The sequence below is a fragment of the Equus caballus genome, chromosome 6 (genome assembly GCF_041296265.1).
Source record: "Equus caballus isolate H_3958 breed thoroughbred chromosome 6, TB-T2T, whole genome shotgun sequence".
NCBI classification, from domain to species: domain Eukaryota; kingdom Metazoa; phylum Chordata; class Mammalia; order Perissodactyla; family Equidae; genus Equus; species Equus caballus.
Genome location: NC_091689.1, coordinates 97612578 through 97636839, shown reverse-complemented (window position 1 = coordinate 97636839; position 24262 = coordinate 97612578). Strand labels below are relative to the sequence as shown.

General features: G+C 48.2%; 2 protein-coding genes across 4 annotated transcripts; one reads left to right on the top strand and one right to left on the bottom strand.

Moving 5' to 3' along the window:
- The first annotated feature begins 1190 nt into the window (after positions 1-1190).
- On the top strand, positions 1191-20581 carry LRRC10 (leucine rich repeat containing 10). Of its 2 annotated transcripts, none has more exons than XM_070271919.1 (2): positions 1191-2333; positions 18662-20581. In XM_070271919.1, exon 1 carries the CDS (start codon positions 1262-1264, stop codon positions 2111-2113), a length of 852 nt encoding a protein of 283 aa, XP_070128020.1. In that variant the 5' UTR covers positions 1191-1261; the 3' UTR covers positions 2114-2333; positions 18662-20581. The 2 variants fall into 2 exon arrangements, with proteins under 2 accessions (XP_070128020.1, XP_070128019.1); XM_070271918.1 differs by lacking the exon at positions 18662-20581 and adding an exon at positions 5671-6931.
- On the bottom strand, positions 7784-23919 carry CCT2 (chaperonin containing TCP1 subunit 2). Of its 2 annotated transcripts, XM_070271917.1 has the most exons (16): positions 23531-23677; positions 23097-23296; positions 22490-22630; positions 21767-21878; positions 21370-21446; positions 21129-21241; positions 20119-20321; positions 17801-17901; positions 17461-17588; positions 16035-16138; positions 13251-13370; positions 12763-12891; positions 12457-12560; positions 12060-12159; positions 11074-11215; positions 7784-8061 (listed from the first exon to the last, which is right to left on the bottom strand). In XM_070271917.1, the coding sequence occupies exons 2-16, from the start codon at positions 23097-23099 to the stop codon at positions 8031-8033; spliced, it is 1608 nt and encodes a 535-aa protein (XP_070128018.1). In that variant the 5' UTR covers positions 23100-23296; positions 23531-23677; the 3' UTR covers positions 7784-8030. The 2 variants fall into 2 exon arrangements, with proteins under 2 accessions (XP_070128018.1, XP_023499756.1); XM_023643988.2 differs by having other exon boundaries at positions 23097-23919.
- Positions 23920-24262: the final 343 nt, after the last annotated feature.

The following is a 24262-nucleotide window of genomic DNA, read 5'->3' as shown; positions in this document are numbered from 1 at the left end:
TGTGTGTGGGGTGTTCTGACGCTGGCACCTGTTCAGGGACCCAGGGTGACCAAGGCCCTGCCAACTTCAACATGAGACTTCCAAGGTGGCTTCTAAGGTCACCCTGGCTGTCCACATCCAGGCAGCAGATGGGGAAAGAGTGTGGAGGAAGGCAAGGTTTGTTCTAAATGAGCCAGGCCTAGTGGTGACATCCGTCACTTCTGCCCACATTCTGTTGGCCAGAATTAGACTCCCTGCCCTAGACCAGTACCAGGAAGTGTCCTGGCTGGACAGCGGCTTCCCACAACTCGACACTTGGGAGTGGAGCACAGACCTCCGACGGGCAGGGAGCCACATCTGACGCCGACGCCACGGAGGAAGAAGCCCTCGTTCATCGCAGCTTTAGGAGGCTGGTTTTCCTCCTCTTTCTTTGATTTTCTACTTGTCTTTTGTGAAAGGGAAATTTTTAAACTATTACCTGGCAAGAATGAAGAAAGAAGAAGATGGACCCCTGTCGTGTGTGTCCCCTGGTTCAGGTTGCGGGTGAGGGGAGGCGCTATCAAGGCGAAGCCTTTAAGGGGCGCAGATCTCGGACCCCGTTATGCCTCTACAGACATTTCCTAAAGAAACCGGGGGGCAGCTGTTCACGCTGGACGTGTGAGGATATTTATAATAGTGACACGTTGTAAGCCACCCTACGCCCAATAATGAGAGCTGTTCAAATTACGGTGCCTCCATACAATGGAACACCATGCAGGTGTTTAAAACAGTTGCATGGATACCCGCAAACGAAAATATGTTAGGATAAAAAATAAGACTCCTAAACAGCGTAAATAATGTTTTTTAAACAAATTGATTACTTGTGGCAAGAACACTGGAGGCCATTCATTGAAGCGTTTCCAGGTCCATCGCTGATGGTACGACTGGGATTTTTCACCGGCTCCTCTTACAACCTTATGTGACGTCTCAAGGTTTTATCATTAGAAAAAAACAGTGAAGCTATTTTCAACTTAAAGAAACAAACACAAAAATGTTGATAAGGAATTTGGGGCTTCGGCGATGGGAACAAGTGTGTGAGTCAGACCCAGCCTCCGGGCCCCCGCCGGACCGGGGGGCCTGTCACCCGACACTCAAGTCACTATCAGGAGCACTTTTCTCTGTTGACGTGACTGGCTTTTGTCACGCAGCCGCCAGGTTATAACGGGAGGGGAGGGCAGGCGCAGGCCAGCCAGCGGCAGCCCGTGGCCAGTGGGCTGGGGCACGCCAGGCCTCCGGCCTCGGCATGGGGAACACCATCAGGGCCCTGGTGGCCTTCGTCCCTGCCGAGCGCTGCCAGAACTACGTGGTGGGAGACCTCAGGGAGATGCCGCTGGACAGGACGGTGGACCTGAGTGGGTGCCAGCTCCGCCGCTTCCCCCTGCTCGTGGGCTCCTTCCGGGGGCTGGTCAAGCTCTACCTGAGTGACAACCACCTCAGCAGCCTGCCTCCGGAGCTGGGGCAGCTGCAGAACCTGCAGGTGCTGGCCCTGGACTTCAACCACTTCAAGGCCCTGCCCCAGGTGGTGTGCACCTTGAAACAGCTCTGCATCCTCTACCTGGGCAACAACAAACTCTGCGACCTCCCTCGGGAGCTGAGTCTGCTCCAGAATCTCCGGACCCTGTGGGTGGAGGCCAACTACCTCACCCAGCTGCCGGACGTGGTCTGTGAGCTGAGCCTCCTCCGGACCCTGCACGCTGGCTCCAATGCCCTGCGTCTGCTGCCGGCCCAGCTGCGGCGCCTCCGCGAGCTCAGGACCATCTGGCTCTCAGGCAACCTGCTGACCGACTTCCCGCCCGTGCTGCTGCACATGCCCTTCCTGGAGGTGATCGACGTGGACTGGAACAGCATCCGCTACTTCCCCAGCCTGGCCCACCTGTCCAGTCTGAAGCTGGTCATCTACGACCACAATCCTTGCAGGAACGCACCTAAGGTGGCCAAAGGCGTGCGGCGCGTGGGCAGGTGGGCGGAGGAGACGCCGGAGCCAGACCCCAGGAAGGCCCGGCGCTATGCACTGGCCCAGGAGGACAGCCAGGATGCACAGGCCCCCGCCCTCCTCCACTTCCGCCCACCCACTCCTGAGGAGCTCCACGTGTAGGTCGATGCCAAGGACCCAACTCCAGCATCTTCCAGAGCTCTCTCTGTGGCTCTGTGAGCCTGGGTGTCTCCGCCAGCGGGGGCTGACGGAGTCAGACAAAAAGCCTAAGCCACATCAGAAGGAAATGTTGCTGGCAACAACATCTCTCCCCAGGGAAGCTGTGTGCTGGAGGAAGAAGGACACAGGACGACCTCTTGGCAAGATCAGCCTCTCCAAGCAGGTACTTGAAACCCCGAGGGGCGGGCAGGGCTGGAAAGCACACCAGCAGGGGCTCGTCGTGAGGCTTTGAGCTCCTCAAATAAGGGATCTGAACAGATCCCACTCAAGTTCAGGGGGCCCGTCCCCAGCCCCTCGTGGGGTCTATCTTCTTACTACAAACGACCATAAACAGTATGAAAAATTGCCAGTTCAGGCCACTTAAAAAAGGACATTTCTATTGAGTCGGTCAGCCAGACTCCACACTCCGCTGTTGCCAAGGCCCGGGATGCTTTCCCCTGCATTTGGCGACTGCTGAGAAGACGACCCCCCTGCTGGGAGAAGGCCTCCTGGTGCCCAGCTGCCGCTTTAAACCAACAGCAACACTCACTGGTTTAGCTCATCTTCCCTCAAAGCTTTGAGCCGAGGGCTGCTCCCCACTGTCTCCAGTCAGGCACCCTCAGCATCTAGAAGGCTGACCTTTGGCAGTGTGGCCTCATGATGAGCAGGCCCGAGAGGGCGTAATCCTGCACTCCGTGGAGCAGAGCCCTGTTCACACTGACGAACCAGAGCTGACGCGAGTCCTTCTGGGGAGGGAAACCGCATTTCCAGGATCACAGTGGGTTGAGGGTAGCAGGTGGGAAGCCGGTTCACCTGGACGGAGCACCTGGAAACATGAGCCGCAGGCCTGGGCACAGGAGGCCCGGCCACGTTGGCATCAGCGCCTCTGCTTTCGCGGTGACTCGCTTTGGTTTTTGTAGGTAGGGCCTTTCGACGGTCTGCGTGTAAACCCAGGTATTCTGGTCGTTCCTTTTTTGAAGTGTGTAAACCGTGACCTTCTCCTCTTCCCGTGAATACATCAACTTTAAAGACACGGCTGTCAGTGGGTGACTTAACAACACAATCCTTTATGTTCTTGAACATTTTCAGCAATCAAAGACACAAAAGGTGTCATCTTGGCTAATACTGCATTTAGCTTAAAAAAGTACTTTCCAAGGCCAGCCCAGCGGCATAGTGGTTGGGTTCACATGCTCCACTTTGGTGGCCCAGGGTTCACGGGTTTGGATCCTGGGCACAGACCTACCCACCGCTTACCAAGCCATGCTGTGGCGGCCCTCCCAAGTCCAAAACAGAGGAAGATGGGCACAGACGTTACCTCAGGGCCAATCTTTCTCACCAAAAGAAAAAAAGTACTTTTGCCATAAAAGCATCTTAACCCAGCCAAGTTTGGTTCTAAAATGACACTACACATGGACTCTTTTCCTACCACAAATACTTCTTGCTAAACCAGAAGAGTTTCACGGGATCACACGGTGGTCTCTCCCTGGTGCCACCTCCCAGTGTGTAGAGTACCTGCTGAGCAGGCTGCCAAAGGGTCCCTTCACCCATCAGATGTACCAGGTTGTCAAACATTTAACTCCTTTAGTAGCACGTCCAGAGCTCTATCAGGCAGCCAGGATTTCCAGCCTATTCTCATTCCTAATGACTATCTAAACTATACTCAGTCGATGCTGGACACTTTCTGCCAACAGGCCGGCACTCTGAGCCGTATGCAGCCAGCCTTACACGGGCTGCGATCTTCTTTTGACCCAGCCCTCCCCTCCCAGCTCAGCGGGTCACCTTTTCCAGAGCAGCCGCAGGCTACAGCCCTAAAACTGAGTGAAGCCGACTGACCTAGACAGAGGGCTCACCTAACGAGCGAACCGGTCTGATTCCAATGTCAAATTACCAACATTTTGGCACACAGTCAAGCTGTTTTCTTCTAAAGTAATCAACATACAACCAATAAACATTTCCCAAATAAAATGGTTATGTGTTCCCCACTGATTTTGCTGTCCACAATTGTTTTCACTATAGGGTTTCAATCAATTTTACAAGGTAACTATGTAAATGCATATTTACATTTCCATAATCCTGATGTTTTCTTGCAATTCTGACATAATTAGAAAGCTAAAAAGGGGAAAATTTTGAAGCACCACATGTGGCTTTCCCACTCGTGATTTTACAAGTCCAAAACCCAAAGTGCTGTGCACCAGAGGAAAATCTCTTCCAGAAGTTCACACAGGATTTCAACTTCCATAAATACACAGGACGCCAATTAAACCTTTAACACGGATCCTGTGGAAACGAACCAAAGTGTTGTCTTAAAATGTAACATCGCTAAGTTTGTAATTTCACTTAAAAAGTGGGCTTGTGCCCTAAAAATCATCTAGACTCAAGCTTTAACTGACAGCACGCACCACACACAGCAACCCAGAGGCGGCAGCAGGCCGGCGAGGGCACGGCCCCTCAGACCACCCGAGTTCACATCCCAGCTTCACCGTCCACAGGCCAGTTAGCATCTGTGGCCTCGGTTTCCTCCTCAGTGAATGGGAAGTGTCCCTCTGGGGGCACTGCAAGGACTAAACAAGCTGCCACGTACAAAGGGCAGACAGCAGTGCCTGGCAGGGCGGCCAGCCTCACGCATCACGTCCTGTGAAGTGTTAGCCACACAGCACAGTCCCCACATCTACCCCACAATCAGTACAGTTCCTCGCTTGAGGTTAGAAACGTCAACGGCAACAGAACAGAAAAGCTTTGCCTCTCAGTAAAATTTTCAACAACAGTCCCTATAGTCTTGAATATAAGAAATACAACTGCAATGTGGTCCCATGCTTCCGGCCACCTAAACAGGCAATCACAGCACGATGACCAAAGATTCCCTAATCAAATTTCTGAATGAATACACTTGGCCCTTTTCCTATGTTATTCTAGAATTTGCAAAATCGCCAGGTCTTTGAAAACGTGAGCTTATTCCTTGGCACTAAACTCATATGCGTCATGGGGCAGGAGGCACGGGACTGAAGACACGGGTGTGTCCGTGGACACTACTCTCTGCCTTTTGTCACTGTAAAAAAATGCATACAGCTTGTACTCTCACTCCTGTAGAAAGGATGTTATCGCCACTGAGAAACAACTAAGTTCACAGGCTTCTCTGTCTCTGGACCGTCCGTTCTGGGGAACAGAACCAGAGGACACTGATCTTTGAATCCCCAGTGCCCCGTATGATTGCACCACGTTACCTGAACTTCAGAGACTTTGTCACGCACCTAGGCCACAGGACGCGGGGACAGACTGACACACGGAGCTGCAGGTCAGGTACTGCCCTAACGGTCTCATGTAGGTTAATTCACGTCGTCTCTTCAATACCCCTTTGAAAGGGGGGTTGCGTACTGCTCACAATTTAAAAATGAGGCATCCGCAATCAGGTTAGACTTTCTTCCTCACATTGAGAATCTGAAATGTTCTACAGGAATTCTGGATTTAAGAAAGGGTGAGTCCTTTGTCCTCTTCTGTTCTATTCATGCTCTAATCCACTGCAGGAGGCACAAGGCTGACTTCAGAAGGACCCCATACAAGAGCATTCTGTTGGCTTTTATCCTGTGTGCTGGCAGGAACCTGCATTCACCCACCCGGCTACACGCAGGGACTTTCACGAAGGAATTGCCACCAGACAGGATTAAAGGGGAACAGAATCAAGGCAATACTCAGGCGCCCAGACACGAGCCAGAGCAGCAGCTGTCACCACCCATGAGGCAGAATGAACAGGGAATAGAGACATTACCCAAATCCAGTCAAAGCCGTGGCGGTGGGTCCCGCAGGGAGGCGGCCACTCCCGGAGCCGAGGAGCAAAAGCGGGAAGAAAACACCGATTCCCCCTCCCCACAGCCTGCTAGTTACACAGCAGGAAGCCACGCCCAGGGAGCATTCCTGCCCAGGGAGCAGGGGACCCCAGGAGCGGATCCTGGGGATCCGGGCTGGAGAAGAGCAAGACCCCAGCCTTCTTCAGAGAACCGGAGGCTGCCAGCACAGCTCTCCATGCAGGAATGACAACGTACTTTGCGAATGACTATCTCCATGTCACGTCTTGTGAAAATGCAGACACACTGCCTCCGTATTCGCTGTTTCTGAGTTAGAAGAAACTCCATCCTAAAGCTTACACAGGGATGCGAGGGGCCTAGGCCGGTACTTCATCTCTGAAACTCAAAAGACCTTAAAATGTGTGAACTGGGCCTATTCTAGGTTTATGACAACAAAACCTGTAAGAGTTTCAAATAGTATGAATTCAAAGAGGGAAAGGGGCAGAGGTGTGGTCTTGGATGTAACGATGAATCTCCATGTTTCTGCCTCTTTTTAGACAAACTTCAATGCTTACTGGCGTAGCCTTTTTAAGTCCTTGGAGAAAACGGCCCGAATCCACTCAGGTGAAGAGCCCACGCAGACTGTCTGGCCCCTCACATGTTTAAACCCACCTGCCCCGAAACCTCTGGGCCATCTGCTCACTGGCTCCACCTACCTGAGTTGTGGGATGAAAAGTGATGTTGTGTGTGATAAAGTACTTTAAACAAAAGGACTACACAACCAATGTTATTGCTATTAACGTTTCTAATAATACTGTGACCAAGAAAACCAAATTTTTCAGTTTTAATAGTTTCTACAAAATAAAAATGTAGAGAGAAACTATTACACAAAAAACAAAACAGGGCGGTTTATCAGTGTGGCTTTGAAAACCCTTTTGCTCCTATGTGGGAATCAAGTGTCTCTCCAAGATGCCGGCAGACACCCAGTAAACTCGTAACTTACTGGTGGGCTTCCTTGTTTCTTTTCTTGTGCACTCTGCAATACACCGACGTATTAACAACCTCCAAACCTAAATTCACATTTAAATCTTCAAACTCAGTACATACTTACACACATTTTCATTCTCTCTCGAGAATCCATTTGCCAAAACCAAGAAGCCCTAACACGACAACCAGCCACAATCCTCAGCCTGGCCACATCGCTCTCCCCTGTGAGAGGAGGACCCCGCAGAGCACCAGAGGTGCCTCATGCAGCTCGAAACCAACGTCAATACAACCCTTCAAACTGGAAGGAACACAAACCACCATAATTTTTTCCCATATAAGGCAGTACTTAGACCACACACAATTAAATGAGCACTAAAGGTTATGGCACTTTCACGAAACAAAATTAAATGGTTAATAAAAGTTATGTAGAACTGAGAACCAAAAGATGAGTGTATGCTTCCCACATGACTTAGACTTATATTGATCAAGACAATCACTTTGCAAGGGCCGGCCCCATGGTGTAGTGGTGAGGTTAGCATGCTCCCCTTTGGCGGCCTGGGTTTGCAAGTCAGGATCCCAGGCGTCGACCTACACCACTCGTCAGCCATGCTGCGGTGGCATCCCACATACAAAACAGGAAGCCTGGCACAGACGTCAGCTCAAGGACCAAAACACGAAACAGAGGAGGAGGACTGGGAACGGACGTTAGCGCAGGGCTAAGGTTCCCGAGCAAAACACAATAACAACACTTGGCAAATGGATAACATCCAGCGCTAGTGAGGCTGGAACAACTCGACCCTGATTGTATGTTCACTCCCATTAAGTAGAGTTAACCTGGCACAAATCACAAACACAGGGAAGAACTAAGTAATGGTTCAAATTTTTATTTTGATGCACAGCATGAGAAGTGAACCTTTAAATCAACCGAATTTCATGGAAAATAAAACAGCAAATAAATTAGACCCATGTTAAAATAGAAGGTCAGTTACATGTCCAAACTTAAGGATATAACAGCCACAGATGAACTTCGACTCCACAGTATTCTTCAAGAGGTCAAATCTTTCACACACAGCTTTGCTCTCAACTGGTCCTGGCTCCACAGCACAGGGGAACGCCTAACAGGGGTGGTGATCAGGGACACGCTTCCTGCAGGGACGACAAAATGCACACGTGAGAAAAAAGGCGACGGTGAGAATGAAAAGCGGGACTGTAACCAAAGGCTGATATTAAAGACAAACTCAGCCAGAATCCTAATTTTATTAAAACCATTGTAACTGAATTCTAACAGGGACGTTTCTACCTCATAACTAACATCCCTCGATTATTACTGTTTCAGCACGAAGCAGTAAGAGCCTGTGGAACGTGCAGGCCCACAGGCATGTGCCAGTTCTCAACTTCTCATCCATACAACCAAGTAACAAGTACGTACTCTCCAGAAAAAGGTTAATTTGTGTTTTCAACTAACACATGTTAGGGAATTTTACTAAATTTGTTGAAGACAGTTACTCTGAACCAGAAGGCGCGAACTGACAAGGCTTTGGGGCTCTGGATGATGGTTCTGGATGGGGTGGCAGACCCCTCAAGTGCCAGAAGCACCTCATGTCTTAGACGTGACACCTGCATTCTCTGGTGACCACACAGTGACTCTCTCAGGAAGGGGGCACGGGAGGGGTCCTGGAAACATTTTTACTTAATGCCTGTGGAAACTGCTTCTGGAGGAAAGCATATGAGTTAGGAGAAGCAGAAAAAGCACAAAAATAGACTCAAAGAGTACAGCATGCTGGGATCAGGGAAAGAGAGAAACCTCCCCACCTCAGTGGCTGGTGGGAGTGAGATTCAAGGACATCGAGGCAGAAACAGCGACCACGCAGCTGTCACAGCGCACCGTCTAGAGGTTTTAGTAACCAGGATGAGAAGCAGCCCACAGGCAACACATGTGGGGAAGGCTGAGCTAAAGAAAAGGCATCCTGTCTCTTTACGGCAAATTACTCAGAATTCCTAATATTTTTAATAGACACGTAAAGCTCTAAAACAGTGACATCCGATCAAATAAGGTGCTGGAGTCTGTTTCAAATGTGGCTGAGGGCGCTGGCTAACGTTGTGTCAATTTCCGAGGGGGGTGTGGCTATGCGACCTGGCCCCCCACCAAAGAACTCTGCTTACAGAACTCAGCTTCTTTCTGCTTAGAGACAAGGGGAGCATAACCATATTTACCCGTCTTCGGTGGCACTGCAGCCAAGAACAGTTTCTGTCCACGTCTCTTCCCTCACCAACTTCCACGTTAAGATCTGCATGCTCCTCGTGGCTCCTGACCCAGGAGCGGGGACTCCAGAGTCACAGCCCACCACTCCCTCACTGCCCCACAGCAGGTGTGAACCCCGCTCAGCTCCTGTCTCCACACTCACGTCACTCTCTGCCACCCTCTCCTCCGTCTAACAGGAACAGGATGGCTGCATCTGTGGAAGCCAGCCATGGAAGGAGCGCCGCGGGGTTCTGCAGACACTCCCTGTAACTTAGTCCGTTAAACCCTAACTCCCTGGTAAGGCTCCTGCTCCTCCTGTTCCTCTGGATGAGCCCGTGCTCCTGTCTAAAACCGACCCTCTGTTTCCTCCTCCTCGCGGCCCCTCGCAGCCTCTGCGTGCACGCTCCCCTCTTCTGCACCAGCCACTCCCTCCCTGAAATCACTCCATTCACACACACAGTTTTCACAGGAATGCCACACCTCCTCCACCATCTGCTCCCATTCACACAAGACTCCCCAAAAGAGGTCTACATACACCTCCCCCAATTTCTCTTTCCTGGCCTCTGTGTCTTCACTCAGACGTCCGCCCCCTGCGCTCCACTGACACTGCTGTCAGGACCGTCAACAGCCTCTGCTGCCAGACCCACGACCAAAGGCCAATCTTCAGCCCTGATCTCATTCGATCTGCTGGGCACCAGTTCGGCAGTCCACCCCCCGCCCCGAATATTCACTTCCTGTGGCTCCCGGGACACACCTCCCCACACACACCCTCCTAGCATAGCAGTATTATGGAAATTCCAAATACGTGCAAAAGCAGAGATGGCTAAATGAGGCCTCCTGAATCCACCACCCAGTTTTTGCAATTATCCATACTTGACAGTCCTTCTTACTGTCCCTTGCCGGCTGCTCTGAGTCTTTCTAAACTTATTACTGGACTTCTCAAGCCTTAAAACTCTCAATTTTCAGTCCCTGAAACCGGTTCCCTTCTCCACATTTGCTCTCCTGAGGACTCGTGGCGTGAAGCCCCACGTGCAGGCTGACAACTCCTAAACTGACAACCACAGCTCCAGCTTCTCCTCCAGCCGACAACATACCAGCCACCTCTCAGAGACGACCCACATGTCCAAAACTGAGCTCCTCCTCCCTCCCAATGTCCTGCCCAGCTCAGACGAGAGAAACTCCTTTCTCCTGACAAAACCTTGAATACCCTTAACGCCCTTTCCTCTCACACATTACACCCACCCACGCTGAATCCTGATGGCTCCACCTTCAAAACGTATTTACTCTCACCCCCTTCCCCGACCTTCACCTCCGCCTCCTGGTCCAGGCCACCATTCCCTCCCGTCTCCCTGAACCACTGCTAATAGGTAGAATCAATGTTTTCCTAACTACTAAGAACAATTAAAATTATTAACAGAGTCTTCAAATGCAACACGAAGATTTTCTGGCCACTTAACTGTTTTTGTGTGAATGAGTTTTTAAAAGAATCTGACACCTTAGGTAAGTGGCTGGAAAAAGAACATGTCAGGAACTGCGCAGACCCGTGCTGACGGACGTCCAGAGGGCAAGCGGACCCAGGATGGAGAATGACTGGCGCTGAGTCACCCTGCACAAAGACCCGAGTTCTCACTACTGCCCCCTGCCCCCAAGCTCTCTGGTTCTTACCTGTCAAGCCTGGCTCGAGGCATCGCTTCAATCATGACAGCTATGCCGTGTCACCCACACCTCTCCCCACCACGTTTTTCTAGTTTAAATCTCAGAGTTGTGATTACATATTCTAAATAACTTGCATAATACTTTCATCCAGGCAAAAATGGCTCCATTTTCTATCAAAAACAACTATGAAATCTACAGCTACCTCTTTTTGGTTTCCATGTTAGTCTTTTCTAAGAAATGTGTTTACAGTGGTACAATACCTCGGTGCTGCCTTGATGATGTTGTCCACACGGAGAATCACCTCTGCTGCCTCAGCCGCACTCAGGAGAACCTGCCGCTTCACTTGGAAGCTTTCTGTGATCCCCAGCTCTGCCATGTCTCCAATGGTACCTTCCTTCATATCTGGAAAGACAAAGTGTTCACTGTAGAAACAACCAGAGTTTTAACCACCAAATTAACAAAAAACCTCTGACATAAAATTAATCCTGTTGCAAAAAATTAGATCACAACACCCAATTACTCAATTTAGTTACAGCATTATGATCAGCCTGTCACTCAAGGAATACTGATCATCTGTCTTAATGGAGGGCAATCATGTCAAATAATGGAAAGGTTGTACAGAACACTAAGTCACCCAGCTTCATCTACACACACATACAAAATTACTGCAGAAACTGTGCTCATCACTGATTACCACGGAGTCTTAAGAACTGGAAGAGAACCGAGAAGTCACCTGCGTTCCTTCCTATGGGAGTCCCACCTCATCTGACAGATGGTCATTCCCGAGCGTGCTCTTGTGCAGGGACAGGACGTCCACCCCCAAGACTGTGTCTACCACGCCCTAGACAGTCTGCTGTGAAATCTTTCCATCTGAATTAAATCTGCCTTTGTGGCCACTTTAAGAACGTCTCAGAGTAAGTTTACTGTGAGATCCAGAGTTAATGTTAGTGCTGATTATAAGAGACAGTAAGTTTAGACTTATTTCAGAATACAATACTGTTTACGTATCTAGTCATTACACAACAAACTAGTTACAAGCCTTCTAACTAGTTTTATACCCATTATGGACGAACCATGTTTTAGCAGTGGTGAGAATATGAAGTTATACATTTTTCTAGAATATATAGTGGTTACAAAGCCAGGGAGAACGGAATCTTTTACATGGTTACTACAAGAATTCATCTCTAAGAGGAGCAGAACTGGTGAAGAGCCCCTCCCAACTGCTCCACGGCTCCCGACTCCTCACCCAGTCCGGCAGTCGTGTTGCCTTCACTGTGGGCAGCTCGGAGCTGGGCCACCAGATCCGCACTGTCGTAGCCCGCATTGTCAGCTATGATGGTCGGCAACTACGAAGTGAAGAAGACAAATGGTGACAATCTACTCTACTGTAAGGAAGTTGATTTACACTAAGTACAAGCACAGCTTTTTAAAATTCTACATTTGGAAACAATATAAAACCTGCTTCCTTTTACTTACTGCTCATACAGAAGATACACCCCAGAATCAAATTTAAGTGGTGTAAGCCACTCTTTTTCTTAAAGCCAAGAATGTAAACATTTTCTGTCCAAGACAGAAAAATGTATTCATTTAAAAATCAATAAACACAAAATTTAAGTTCCGATCTTTTATTTTAATTAACTTACCATTCTCAGTGCTTTAGCATAAGACTCCATTGCAACAGCTTCTTTGCCTGGTGTCCTACTGGCAAGCTCTGTCACAGCATGAGCCATCAGCATCTCCGAACAGCCTACAGATTAAAATTCCAATAAAATATTATGCTTAGTTGTCTCCAAGACACTGAATGACTGACTTTCCGTACGATATGGCAAACATTCTAAAATTAAGAGCAAAGGCAATATAAATAAAGTTTCTTAAAAAAACCATTAAGGCTAAAAATCATCCCCATACTTTAACAAAAAGAAACATGTTTGTATTTTTCAAACGCTTACCTCCTCCATAAACTGTTCTGGGATCCTTCACGGTTTGGGCGAGAACACAAAGAGCATCATGCAAAGATCTTTCTGCTTCATCTAAAATCTGCTGAGTGGCACCACGCAGAACAATGGTGCAAGCCTCACCTAAAGGTAAAAGGGACATCCTTGTGTCACAGCCACGCCACTTAGCTATCAAACATAAAAGCTTCCTTTTATTACATGTGCAGGTGTTGGTTACATCCTCTGGTTTTGAAAGCTGACATATCTCCTGCTACCACCCATCCTCTCTAACAATGCACGTTTTAACAGTTAAATCATATAGAAAACGCCTATGTTGAATACACATCATTCACGAAGGCAAGGCGACCCCACGAGACTGAAATTCACACACCCCATGCTTCTCAAGAATTAGGACCTGTCACATTCCAGTGACTGCTTTTCTCACTTCAACAGAGCCTAGCCAAGGTTTAGGAACCTAAAGCAGGATCTAGGTAATCACTCACCAAGGGCTACCCCGGAAAAGTGAATGAGCTTGTCCTCTCCAATCATGACCTCCTCAATAAGCTTGCAGCTCCCAAGCTTCACCAGTTCTGGGTGGTCAAAGGTAGAGGCAATTTCACCACCTATGAACATAAACATACATCAATTACATGCACAACAGGTCTCAAATTCCTGTTTCCTAACAAGCAGTAAGGGAGAGAACACATTTTCTTAAGCTGATTGCTTACAATATGCCAAGCACCCTGTGACGCACATCACATGAACTAAATTATTTAATCTTCACAACCCTAACGAGATAGCTCCATTACTACCATTTAGAAATGATCAAATTAGACGGACGTGCACGTAGTTTCCTATCCAAGCTTACGTAGCTCAAACAAGTGTGGTGAAGCTGGGGTGCAAACCCATGCAGTGCTGCTTCAGACCCACATGCGCACACTGCATACTACTACCTCCCAGAGGTCAATGACACTTGAACACCTTCTTCCCAATCCAATCTAGAGACCAGCACACTTACAATCCAATTTCCCAAAACAAAACATGAAAATATTTGAATTCTCCTATTATGCCAACAGCCATACAGACATTAGGAACTGCTTCAAATAGGGAGCACTCAATTAATTATCTATTACACAGTAACTGAATTGTCAGAAAGCCCCTTGTAAGGCCTAAAAAATGAGGAAATTTATACTCTCAGAATTTCCCACAGCAAACTTAACGAGGTGCTAGAAAGCTAAACTCCTTTTATTCCTTTTGTCTTATTTCTACTCCTAGTCCCCTCTGCACCCCCCCCCCCCGACCTTCCACACTATAAACTAAAAGGTTCAGCCATTTCCTATCATGGTTCTTAATTAAGCAAAAGAGGGTTTCATTTTAAAATCCTTTTCTCTAGCTCATTTCTGTTACTAGAGGCCCTCTGTCATCAACCAATCCTCTTTTCCCACTCCTTACCAGTACAGCTGCTGAACACGTGAGACGCTATCTTACGATTTATTACACAGACTCTGGTCTTCCCAACTGCACTAATGTACGCTCGTCATCTGTGTAGCTGAAGTTCTTTTTACTTTTGGTTGGCAAATCCTTGAGACTGCTCTGTGTTCTAGATGTGAAACACGAAGGACATCTGGGACAAATCCCCAAACTGAGACTCATCAGTCTTAGGAGTATTTTCACTTATCCTACACTCACTCATCTTCCATCTGCTCACAAGATATTTAACACCTGCAAGAACCAATTTCACACATCTTGACACCAAATGAGCTATGAGGGATGGGAACCACCGTGGGAGTCAACTCTACAGCCATGTAGTTGGTGTGCTTGATGCCATAAAATTCCTTCTGGGTATACGTGACAGTTTCAAGTACCAAGTCCTTATGATATCAACTTATCCCACGAATGTGCTATCATTCACATTTGATTCTCATGTTATGTCTTTAATTTTGTTGCATTAAAGGAGAAATTACAGAAACATGAGCATCGTATGTTTGGTTTTTTTAAAGGAAGATTGGCTCTGAGCTAACATCTGCCGTCAATCCTCCTCTTTCTGCTGAGGAAGACTGGCCCTGAGCTAACATCCGTGCCCATCTTCCTCTGCTTTATGTGTGGGATGCCTGCCTCAGCATGGCTTGACAAGCGGGGCGTAGGTCGGCACCAGGGATCCAAACCAGTGAACCCTGGGCCCACAAAGCAGAGCAGGTGAACTTAACCGCTGCGCCACCGGGCCGGCCCCCAAGCATCGTCCGTTTTGTCACCTTGATCATCAAATACACAATGGCTTTTAAAGAACTTAAAGCAGGTAAGCCCACTTCAAAGTAATTAGTGAGACGAAAACATCTAATTGGGCGAAGACTATGCTTCTCCAATTATTAAAATGGCTTTAAACCTATTCTGAGACGAGACCAATTCTCCCCCTACAATAATCAGTAACTTTAACTTGCTCTAATCCTCATGGCACTTCCAAATCCAATTCGACATCCCAGTGGCTTTACATGTCAAAACCCTTCTTAGTTCTGACTGCCAGATCCCAAACCAACTTTTCAACCCGTTCATTCATTTTCAAGGGCCTGAAAATTAGAGAATAAAGGCTCTTATACTTCAGTTTTTCAAGGGCTACCTGGAGGTGACTTTAAAAGCCATTACCACAACAAAAAGCACCCATGCCACACTGTGTCATTCTAATGCAGGCGCACGGTACTTGTGAGCACTTTCTACCTCACACAACTGGGATGATCAACTCGTATCTCTACTGAAGGGGCCTGGTGTACGGTAACTTCTCATCCTAACTGCTGGACTGCTTCACATATTTCAACATTTATTACCTTCAAAAACTTTAACAAGTTAACAAAAGCGACGTTTTCCTTGGCCGCTCTCTGACGTACACTTGAGTGCTCAGTGAAGCTTACTGCTGTAACTGCACTACACACAGGGCACTGCTCACTCAGCACAGACAGAAACACACAAGTAAATCAGATTAGACTTCAGACCCCCTTTAAAGCCTTACTCAGACTAGGTTTAGAACAGTGGTCCTGGGGTTTGTGAGAAAAGATCTACTATCTCCAAAACAACACAACAAAAAGAAATCTACACCTGTGGCAAACCTGGCATGTAATATGGTATGTTAAAAATAAGATGACTAAAGATATCAAAAAAGTGTAACAGATTTCAGAGTAACTGTGTAGTGTCTAAGTCCTTCAAGGGATTTCCGTGTCTTCTCAGCAGTGAGTCACACACCCCAACACTCAACAAATGCAAGAGCGACAGCTGTTTGTGAGAAGCGAAGGCCGTACCTGTGACGAGAGCCAGGCGCTCCACCCCTGCAAAGTCCGCGTGCTCGATGGCCATGACACCCGCACCACCGAAGAGCTGCTCAGGGTAGTTGTAAATTAACTGCCTGGAACAAAACAGAAAACAGGGCAACACGCTCACCTCACCAGGATCAGAGATGCCAATCGGAACAAGACACCGTCTCTGACCACACGATGAGCTAACGACAGCGCTAGTACTGGGCACGCTGCTGTGGCCAGCGGGAGCCTGACCCAGAATTCCAGAAAGCACTCTACCAGTAACGCACCAAAGACCTCCCAAGGTTTCTGTGCTTTAACCTCACTCCTGAGAATCTACAGCAAGAAAACTTAGATAGTACAAAATTTACTGAATGTATATGTAAGAATTTTTATATACAACACAACTTGCCAATGACCTGAATATCCACTAGGAGGATGTCTGTGGAAATCACAACCAACCAATTTTGAAAAATTTGTAATCTTAAGTAAAAATATGCACTGTTAGGGGAAAAAAAGCAAGTTACAAAAGTTCATAGCATATGATCACAGCTAAGTGAAAAACTGAAACTGGAACATCACACACAGACACACAAAAGTCAACAATAAAAATAACAGAATTCCTGGGAGTAAGACCTCAGATTCTGTTCCTTTTTTTATAGTTTTCTATTTTGCCAAATGAGCAGATGTTCCTTCTACAATGGCAATAAAACAAACATCAGTTTAAAAGTTTGTGACTTAAAAGCTGAAGAAAATTTTTTATAATTAGTATCAAGCACTGCTAGGCAAAACGCATCTTACTGGATTCACAGATGACAGAGGTTTAGAAACTCACCTAAAAAGCCCACAAACATTCGGCCTAAAGCAATCATCCTTTCCCAAACATTAACCCTCTCAAAGTTGGCCACTGCCACCTCACTGACGACACGTGCTGCTCCTCTTGGCAGCTTCACCAAGTGACACAATCCACACATGCCTCAGACACTGACAACTAAGACGCAAGGGGGAGACTTACCCATATCTTTTCATACAAATTATAGATAAACCCTAAACTCAGTATTTTTCACCTCTTCATTCTTGTTTTACAAATACGCTATTAGCTCTTTGAAGCTTTTCGCTTCAAACTCCCCTCATTTCATTCGGATTTAAATCTCTCTTCCAAATACATGTAAACTACAGCAAAAAACAGTAACATAACAGCCAAACTGGAAAAGTGTGCTGTCAATATAAAAAGGTTTAGTAAAGTGTGCTAACATAACATGTCACTAAAGTCACTGCACTGCAAGTGCCTGGCTGTGCAATTATTCTGATACTTTGAAACCAGTAGTTCCTCAGTAACAAACCACTAATTCAATACGAAGCATTTTCCTAAGTCTTTGTAGAAAAAAAATCCTCTCAGACTGTGTGCTAATTAGCACAAGCACACACAGACCTGTTAATAAAGCAATTTATCCCATGCTTAAGAATACGTTCAACTTTCTCCTTCATTTTTTCCTTTTCGGCATGTTCTATTTCGGCAACCTTTGCTGTAGAATCAACTCTTACCCGGGAACCAAATATCTAAGATAAAGGAAAGCGTAAAATTAGTATCACTTTTCATTACTCCTCAGAGTCCCATAGCATATTTGAAGTCTTATATAAATACACCAAAAAGCATGTGCACGTTTGTGTCTGTAAACTCACAAATATTCTAAGTTCTTTTAGCGCAACTGATTCCCGCCTGAGTTTATAGCAACTAGCAATTAGAATTCCCAGAGATGTAGTTGACATACCTTTATTTTGTCTGTGTCCATACCAGTATTCGCAATAAGAATTTTAGCATTTTCAATTCGCTTTGGTTGATTTACTCCAATTTTTTTATCCAACAGAAAGCCTACAATGAAAGGGTAGTATTGTATTAAATACATCAAGGCTGCATTAATAAATCTTTTAAAGTTGTCTACCCTTTTGTTTCCTACCCCCCAAAGATTTTATTTTTCCTTTTCTCCCAAAGCCCCCGGGTACATAGTTGTGTATTTTTAGTTGTGGGTCCTTCTAGTTGTGGCATGTGGGACGCCACATCAGCACGGCCAGATGAGCCCAGGATCCAAACTGGTGAAACCCTGGGCTGCTGAAGTGGAGCATGTGAACTTAACCACTCGGCCACGGGGTGGCCCCTACCTTTTCAAATTACTCTTTCAAAGAATACATTTAAGTCCATTTACCAAGCTCCCAGGACCTAGAAAGGATCTCACTAAACTAGTGATCAGAAAAATCAATTCAGTAGGTCGTTTGAAAAATAGTATCAGAACAGAAAATACAAGCACACAGCATAAATATTAAAACATTAAGAGTAAACATGGTAGGGGCCAGCCCCGTGTCTGAGTGGTTAAGTTCATGCACTCTGCTTCAGCGGCCCAGGGTTTCGCCAGTTTGGATGCTGGGCGAGGACACGGCACTGCTCATTAGGCCACACTGAGGCGGCGTCCCACATAGCCCAACTAGAAGAACCCACAACTAAAATATACAACTATGTCCTTGGGGGATTTAGGGAGGAAAAAAAGCAGGAAAAAAAAGATGGGCAATAGTTGTTGGCTCAGGTGCCAATCTTTAGAAAAAAGAGTAAACACGGTATTTTGAAACTTGTGTTTCAGATGTGTATCACGTACACAGGTGTGCGGGCTGCAACGTAAAGACACCAAGTCCACTTTCATTAGCTTAAAACCAACAGGTGCAAAAACACGCTGTGAAGACCCTGCTGCGCAGGGTGTTGCCAGAGATCACCGAACTTCTGAAAGAACTGAGGCTGGTGACAAGATGAGAATGCCTAGACGCCTAAGTCAGACAAAGCGAACCCCAACCACACCCACACAGCCCGCAGGCACGCTGCGACCTAGGAGAGCTGCTCCTCTGTAACCCCAACGGCCCCAGGAGAAGAGCTGCTGGCCACCAGCCTAGGGCCCTGCTGAATCGCAACTGTCACTTGAACCCAGGACTGCCCCTCTCCAGGCCTCTCGAATCGCACACATAACCTTCACCTGACTCAGTGGCCAGCGTCACCTTGGGTCTTCCACTCCACTCATCTGGACTTAACTCTCATTCTCCAGGTCAACACCAGGAGTGAGACCTTACGTAAAACACCCACCAGAGAGCCTGGCACAGAGCACTTCAGCAGCAGCAGCCATCCTCGTTGTAACCATCGTTCCCTACCGCCAGCCCCCATGAGAAATGCTACACAGCCCTGCACATAAACTCAACCAAGAAGACTTTCAGAACTGCCACTCCCTTAAAACAGAGACAAATGACATGCAGCAAAACCTGAGACTCCAAATTACCGGTAAGGCAGAAACTGTAAAGCACAACTTATTCCTTTTTCCCTTCTCTATGGAAAAGAACACTCACACCTTCTATAGGCCATTCTGTGAAGTGAATACAACGTAAAGATGCTTTCAAAAATTCATACTGTAAGAACAAAACACACTATTATTAAGGAAACAGCAGTTGCTAAGCCTCACTTATCACTCTTTAAGAACACCTGGAATGGGGCCAGCCTGGTGGCATAGCGGGTGGGTTCAGATCCTGGGTGCAGACCTACACACTGCTCATCAAGCCATGCTGTGGCAGTGCCCCGCATACAAAATAGAGGAAGAGTGGCACAGAAGTTAGCTCAGGGCCAGTCTTCCTCCTCAGGAAAAGAAAAAAAAGAAAAAGAAAGGAACACCAAGAATGATATCCTCAACACCTACCAACTAAACGACAGGACTCATCCAGACCCTCCCTGGAGAACACACGTAATCCTAGAAAAAGTGCCAGCTGAGAACAGCTGACTGGTAGTCAAAGAAAACAACAACTTTATCAGACACTGTGAGTGATGTCACGGTATACAGTAAAATCTAGAGATTATCAAAGAAATGCTGGGATGGTCTCAGACGATGAAGCACGCTGTCAACATAACAGATTCAAATGCCAAAAGACGGCTGCAATACGAACGCACAAACACAAGTGCTCCAGCTTTGTAAAGTGTCACTAGTCCTGACGAGCTAACAACAGGCTATGCAGCCCTCGACATCGCACCAGAGCTGGTCTTCCCACAGCACCAGCACACACGCACCCTCGTCCAGGTAGGAGTCCGCCAGGCTCCCGCCCAGCTTCTTGATGATGTGGATCGCCTCCAGGTTACCAGAGCCCTTCAGTCGGAGCACGGCCTGCACAGCCAGCTGAGTAAAGTGGTCTCTGTGATGGGTCAGCAGCTTTGAGGACAACGTTGTTCCCGCAATGTTCATTAAATCTTGACGGAACTTAACTTCGTCAGAACTGAAAAACAGCCAAACAAAAAACTTGCGCCTGTTCTTAAAATGCTTCTCCAAAGATATGGATGTTATTTCACTTTCCAAAATTCACACAGATCTGTGTGTGTCAATAGATAATTTCACCCCAACCAGGAAGGGTTATGTCAAATGAAAAGAATTAAACCTCACCAGTAATTAAAAAGAAATGCAAACTAAAGGATATTATTTCCCCCAGCAGACTGGCAAACTACAAAAAAAAAAAAAAAAAAAAATCCCACAACCAAACAAAATAACACCAGATATTTCAAAAATATACAGCAAAACAGGCATTGTTACACAGCTACAGGGAGTGTAAATTAATAAACATTTTCTGGAGGATTACTTGTAAATAAAATTGATTTAAGTTATAAAAACGTGTGCCTTAAAATACACACACATATTTGGACCTAGCAATTACATTTCTTTAAACATTTTGTGGGGTACCAAGTCTGTCGTATCATAAAGCTAAAAATTGTCAAAACATAATCTCCAACTACAATTAGGTAAATTATACAGATCTTCCTCGACTTAGGATGGGGTTACATCCAAATAAACCCAATCTAAGTTGAAAATATCCTAAGTCAAAAATGCATTTAATGTGCCAAAAAAGGAAAACCTAACTTTAAATTTAGTGACCATCTCTAGAGGATAATGTGGGGTTTTTACGTTGTTGGGGCAAGATGAGGCAACATCATGTTTGTGCATGCTTTTCACTGTTCTCCAGATTTCCTGCAATGAGCATATTCTGGAAAGAAAGTTAAACGTCTAACGCAGCAGCGTTCTAGTTACCAACCCATGATCGACTGCAGAATCCAACAGAGCCTGTCTTGCCGCCTTTGTGGCTTCTCTCCAACCTGCAATGACGGTCTGCGGATGAATCTTCTTCGCAATTAAAGACTCTGCTTCCTGTGGAGAAACAACGAGAACACTCACCAGCACTAAATGTGGAGGAAGTAAGGGCCTGATTACTTCTGACATTCGAAACCACAGTACAAAACAATCAAACGAAGGTACAGCTGCTCGCATAGACTTACCCTCAGTAATTCTGCTGCTAACACAGTAACAGAAGTAGTGCCATCACCAACTTCATCATCTTGAACCCTCGACATATCTAGAAAAAAAAGCCAGTTACAGTACCATTTATATTTGAGTCCACTTTTAAATTTCTTCTCTGTAGCTTATCTAACTCTCCAAACAAACCCACTACTATCTAAATCTCACTCATCTAGGTTACCTCACCTGACAAATTCTTTGGAACTTTTCAGTCTGAAACGCAATAGTTTTACCATCAATAATTACATGGCACTCCAGAAGGTTATATTTTAATAAGAACAATAACCAATTAAAACGTGGACATCAATTAACAAAAAATACAGTCTGTCAACACAGCATATTTAAAAGTGTGTTTCAAAGTACTATCTTCAGACTCACCAACTAAAACTTTAGCTGCTGGATTGTCCACACCAATGTTTTTTAGAATAGTGGCACCATCATTGGTCACCATGAGAGAGGCATCTCGTCCACTGCTTAAGAGGATTTTGTCCTAAAAGGAACATATTAGGCTCAAGTCAACGTAAGCACATCTGGAAGACCCTATGGGCCGCTCAGCATCCCCCATACTGCTAGGGCATAAACACTGTGGATGGCTACTGGGCAGCACCCACTCCAATTATTTCAATGCAGGCCCCACAAGCAAACCGCGGCGTCGACCACTAAAAACACCAGAACAGGGGAACACGCAAAAGGCCATTTCAGCACTGAAACAGCAAAAACAATGGACACAAACTAAGTCTCCATCAACAGACTAACAAACGTAAAGCATAACGCAGCGAAGACGCAGAATGCCATCTGACAAAGAGGACGCAGTCCATCTACTGACACCGAAAGGGACTTCGACAGCAAGGTGGAGAAAACGCACACGCAAACCTCATCCAGGGCACAGCAGCACTGTCTGCGACAAGCAGCGCGCACAGGAGAGAACAGGTGCACGAGACGCGCGCATCCACCCACGGCAGACACCGGGACGACACCGCGGGGGGACGGGGATGCGGATGGGGACCAAGCGGCTGACGCGGCGCGGTCCGGTTCCAGCGAGGAGAGCACGCCCCCGTCTCCCTAGCACAACCCGGAGCCAAGCCGGCCGCCCCTCCTCACCATGCCCTTGGGCCCCAGCGTGCTCTTGACCAGGTCCCCGATGGCGATGGCGCCGATGAAGGACGACAGGCGCGCGGTCTCCGCCCTCTCCTCGTCGGCGCCGGCCTTGAAGATGTTCACCGGGGCGAGGGACAGGGACGCCTGCGGGCGGGGCGGCGTGAGCGCGGGGCCCGCGTGCACACGCGCGGACACATGCGCACACGCGCACACGCGCGAGGGGCCCCTGGGGAGGGCTCGCGGCGCCGCGAGGGCCCACCCGCCGCGGCCGCACGGGCCCGGGAGGAGGAGCCGCCCGCCGGCCGCGAGGGCGGGGCCTGCCGCCCGCGCCTGGAAGCTTCTGGGCTCGGGGCGGGGCGGCCGCCGCCCGGAGCCCGGCCCGGAGGAGGCCTGGCCGCCGCGCACGTGCGGGCCCGGGGACGCTGGGGGCCGAGAGGGCAGCGGAGGAACCGGGGACCGGAGGGCCGGGGGCGGACGTGCTGGGAGCTGGGGTCGCGGGAGGGCCGCGGGCGGAGGGGCCGGGGACCCGGGGGCCGCGAGGGTTGGGGACCGGGGGACCGCGGGCGGGGGGGGGGGGACGGGCGGCGGCCAGGGCCCGCGGCCGGCTCACCATGGTTCCGAGGAGCGCGGCGCACACGCTGATCCCTCACGACTCGCGCCTGGTCCAGAGGAAGAGACGCCGGAAGTGACGCCACACGCTCGGCCGCCGGGGCGGGGCCGAGCGGACACGTCACGCCAGGGGCGGGGTCTCCCGCTGCCGCGGGCAGGGACGGGCTGACGCTCCGCGGAGCCGCGGCTCGCGAGTGGTGCCTACGAGGGACAAAAGCGTCGCCGCGCCGCGCGGTTGCCGCAGCAACGGCGTCCCGGCTCGCGCGTTTCATTGTTCTTCCATTTAATCTTTAAACATTTGCCCCGATGCCACAGACACGGTTAGCGTGTTAGGCAGTAGTACGTCACGAAAACGTAATTCACCAGCCTCCTCGCTTCGTCTCCCAGAGCCCAGCACTCAAGGCTTCCTGCTCTGATTTCTCTTTTGTTACCTACCATCGTGTTTGTCAACGTTTGTACTGACGCTTTCGTTTTCAACGTCGCCGACTGAGCGTTCGGGGAAGGCGGGCCGGGCCCCGGGCGCGCCGGGCTGCGCCGCACCTGCTCCTCCCTCCGAGGCGGCGCGCGACAGGCCCTCCCGGCGCGGCGGCGGGCGAGGCCAGCCCCAAACGTGCGTTTCTCTGCGGCCTCTGAATTGACCCCCAGGACCTTTAAGGCAAAACTTCTGTGCTTGAAAGAACGATCAGTTTCCTGTCTTGTACGGATGCCCGGTCCTCCCGGGGACTGGCCGATCCCTCAGCCGGCTCTCGGGTTTGGGCGGTTGGTAACGTGGATAGGAGCTTTCCATTTCTAACTGTTTCTACCCTTCGGATATCCTCTAAGACGGGGAGTTCGCACCGGGGCTTCACCACAGTCCAACCTGCTGCTTGTTTTTGTATGGCCAGAGAGTTAAGAATCGTTTTTACAGTTTTAAGTGGTTGAATAAAAAATAAGACCTTTTCGTGATACATTAAAATTATATGAAACGATTTTGGCGTCCATAACGCTTTGTTGGAACACAAGCATACCCCTTCATTTTTATACTGTACAGTATATACAGTACAGTACGGAGCTGTACCATGACGGAGTTGCGCAGAGGAGACAGACTTACAGACAACAAAGCCTGAAATATTCACTACCGGATCCTCTGCAGAAAACGTTTGCTGACCCTGGTTTACGCTGTTCCCT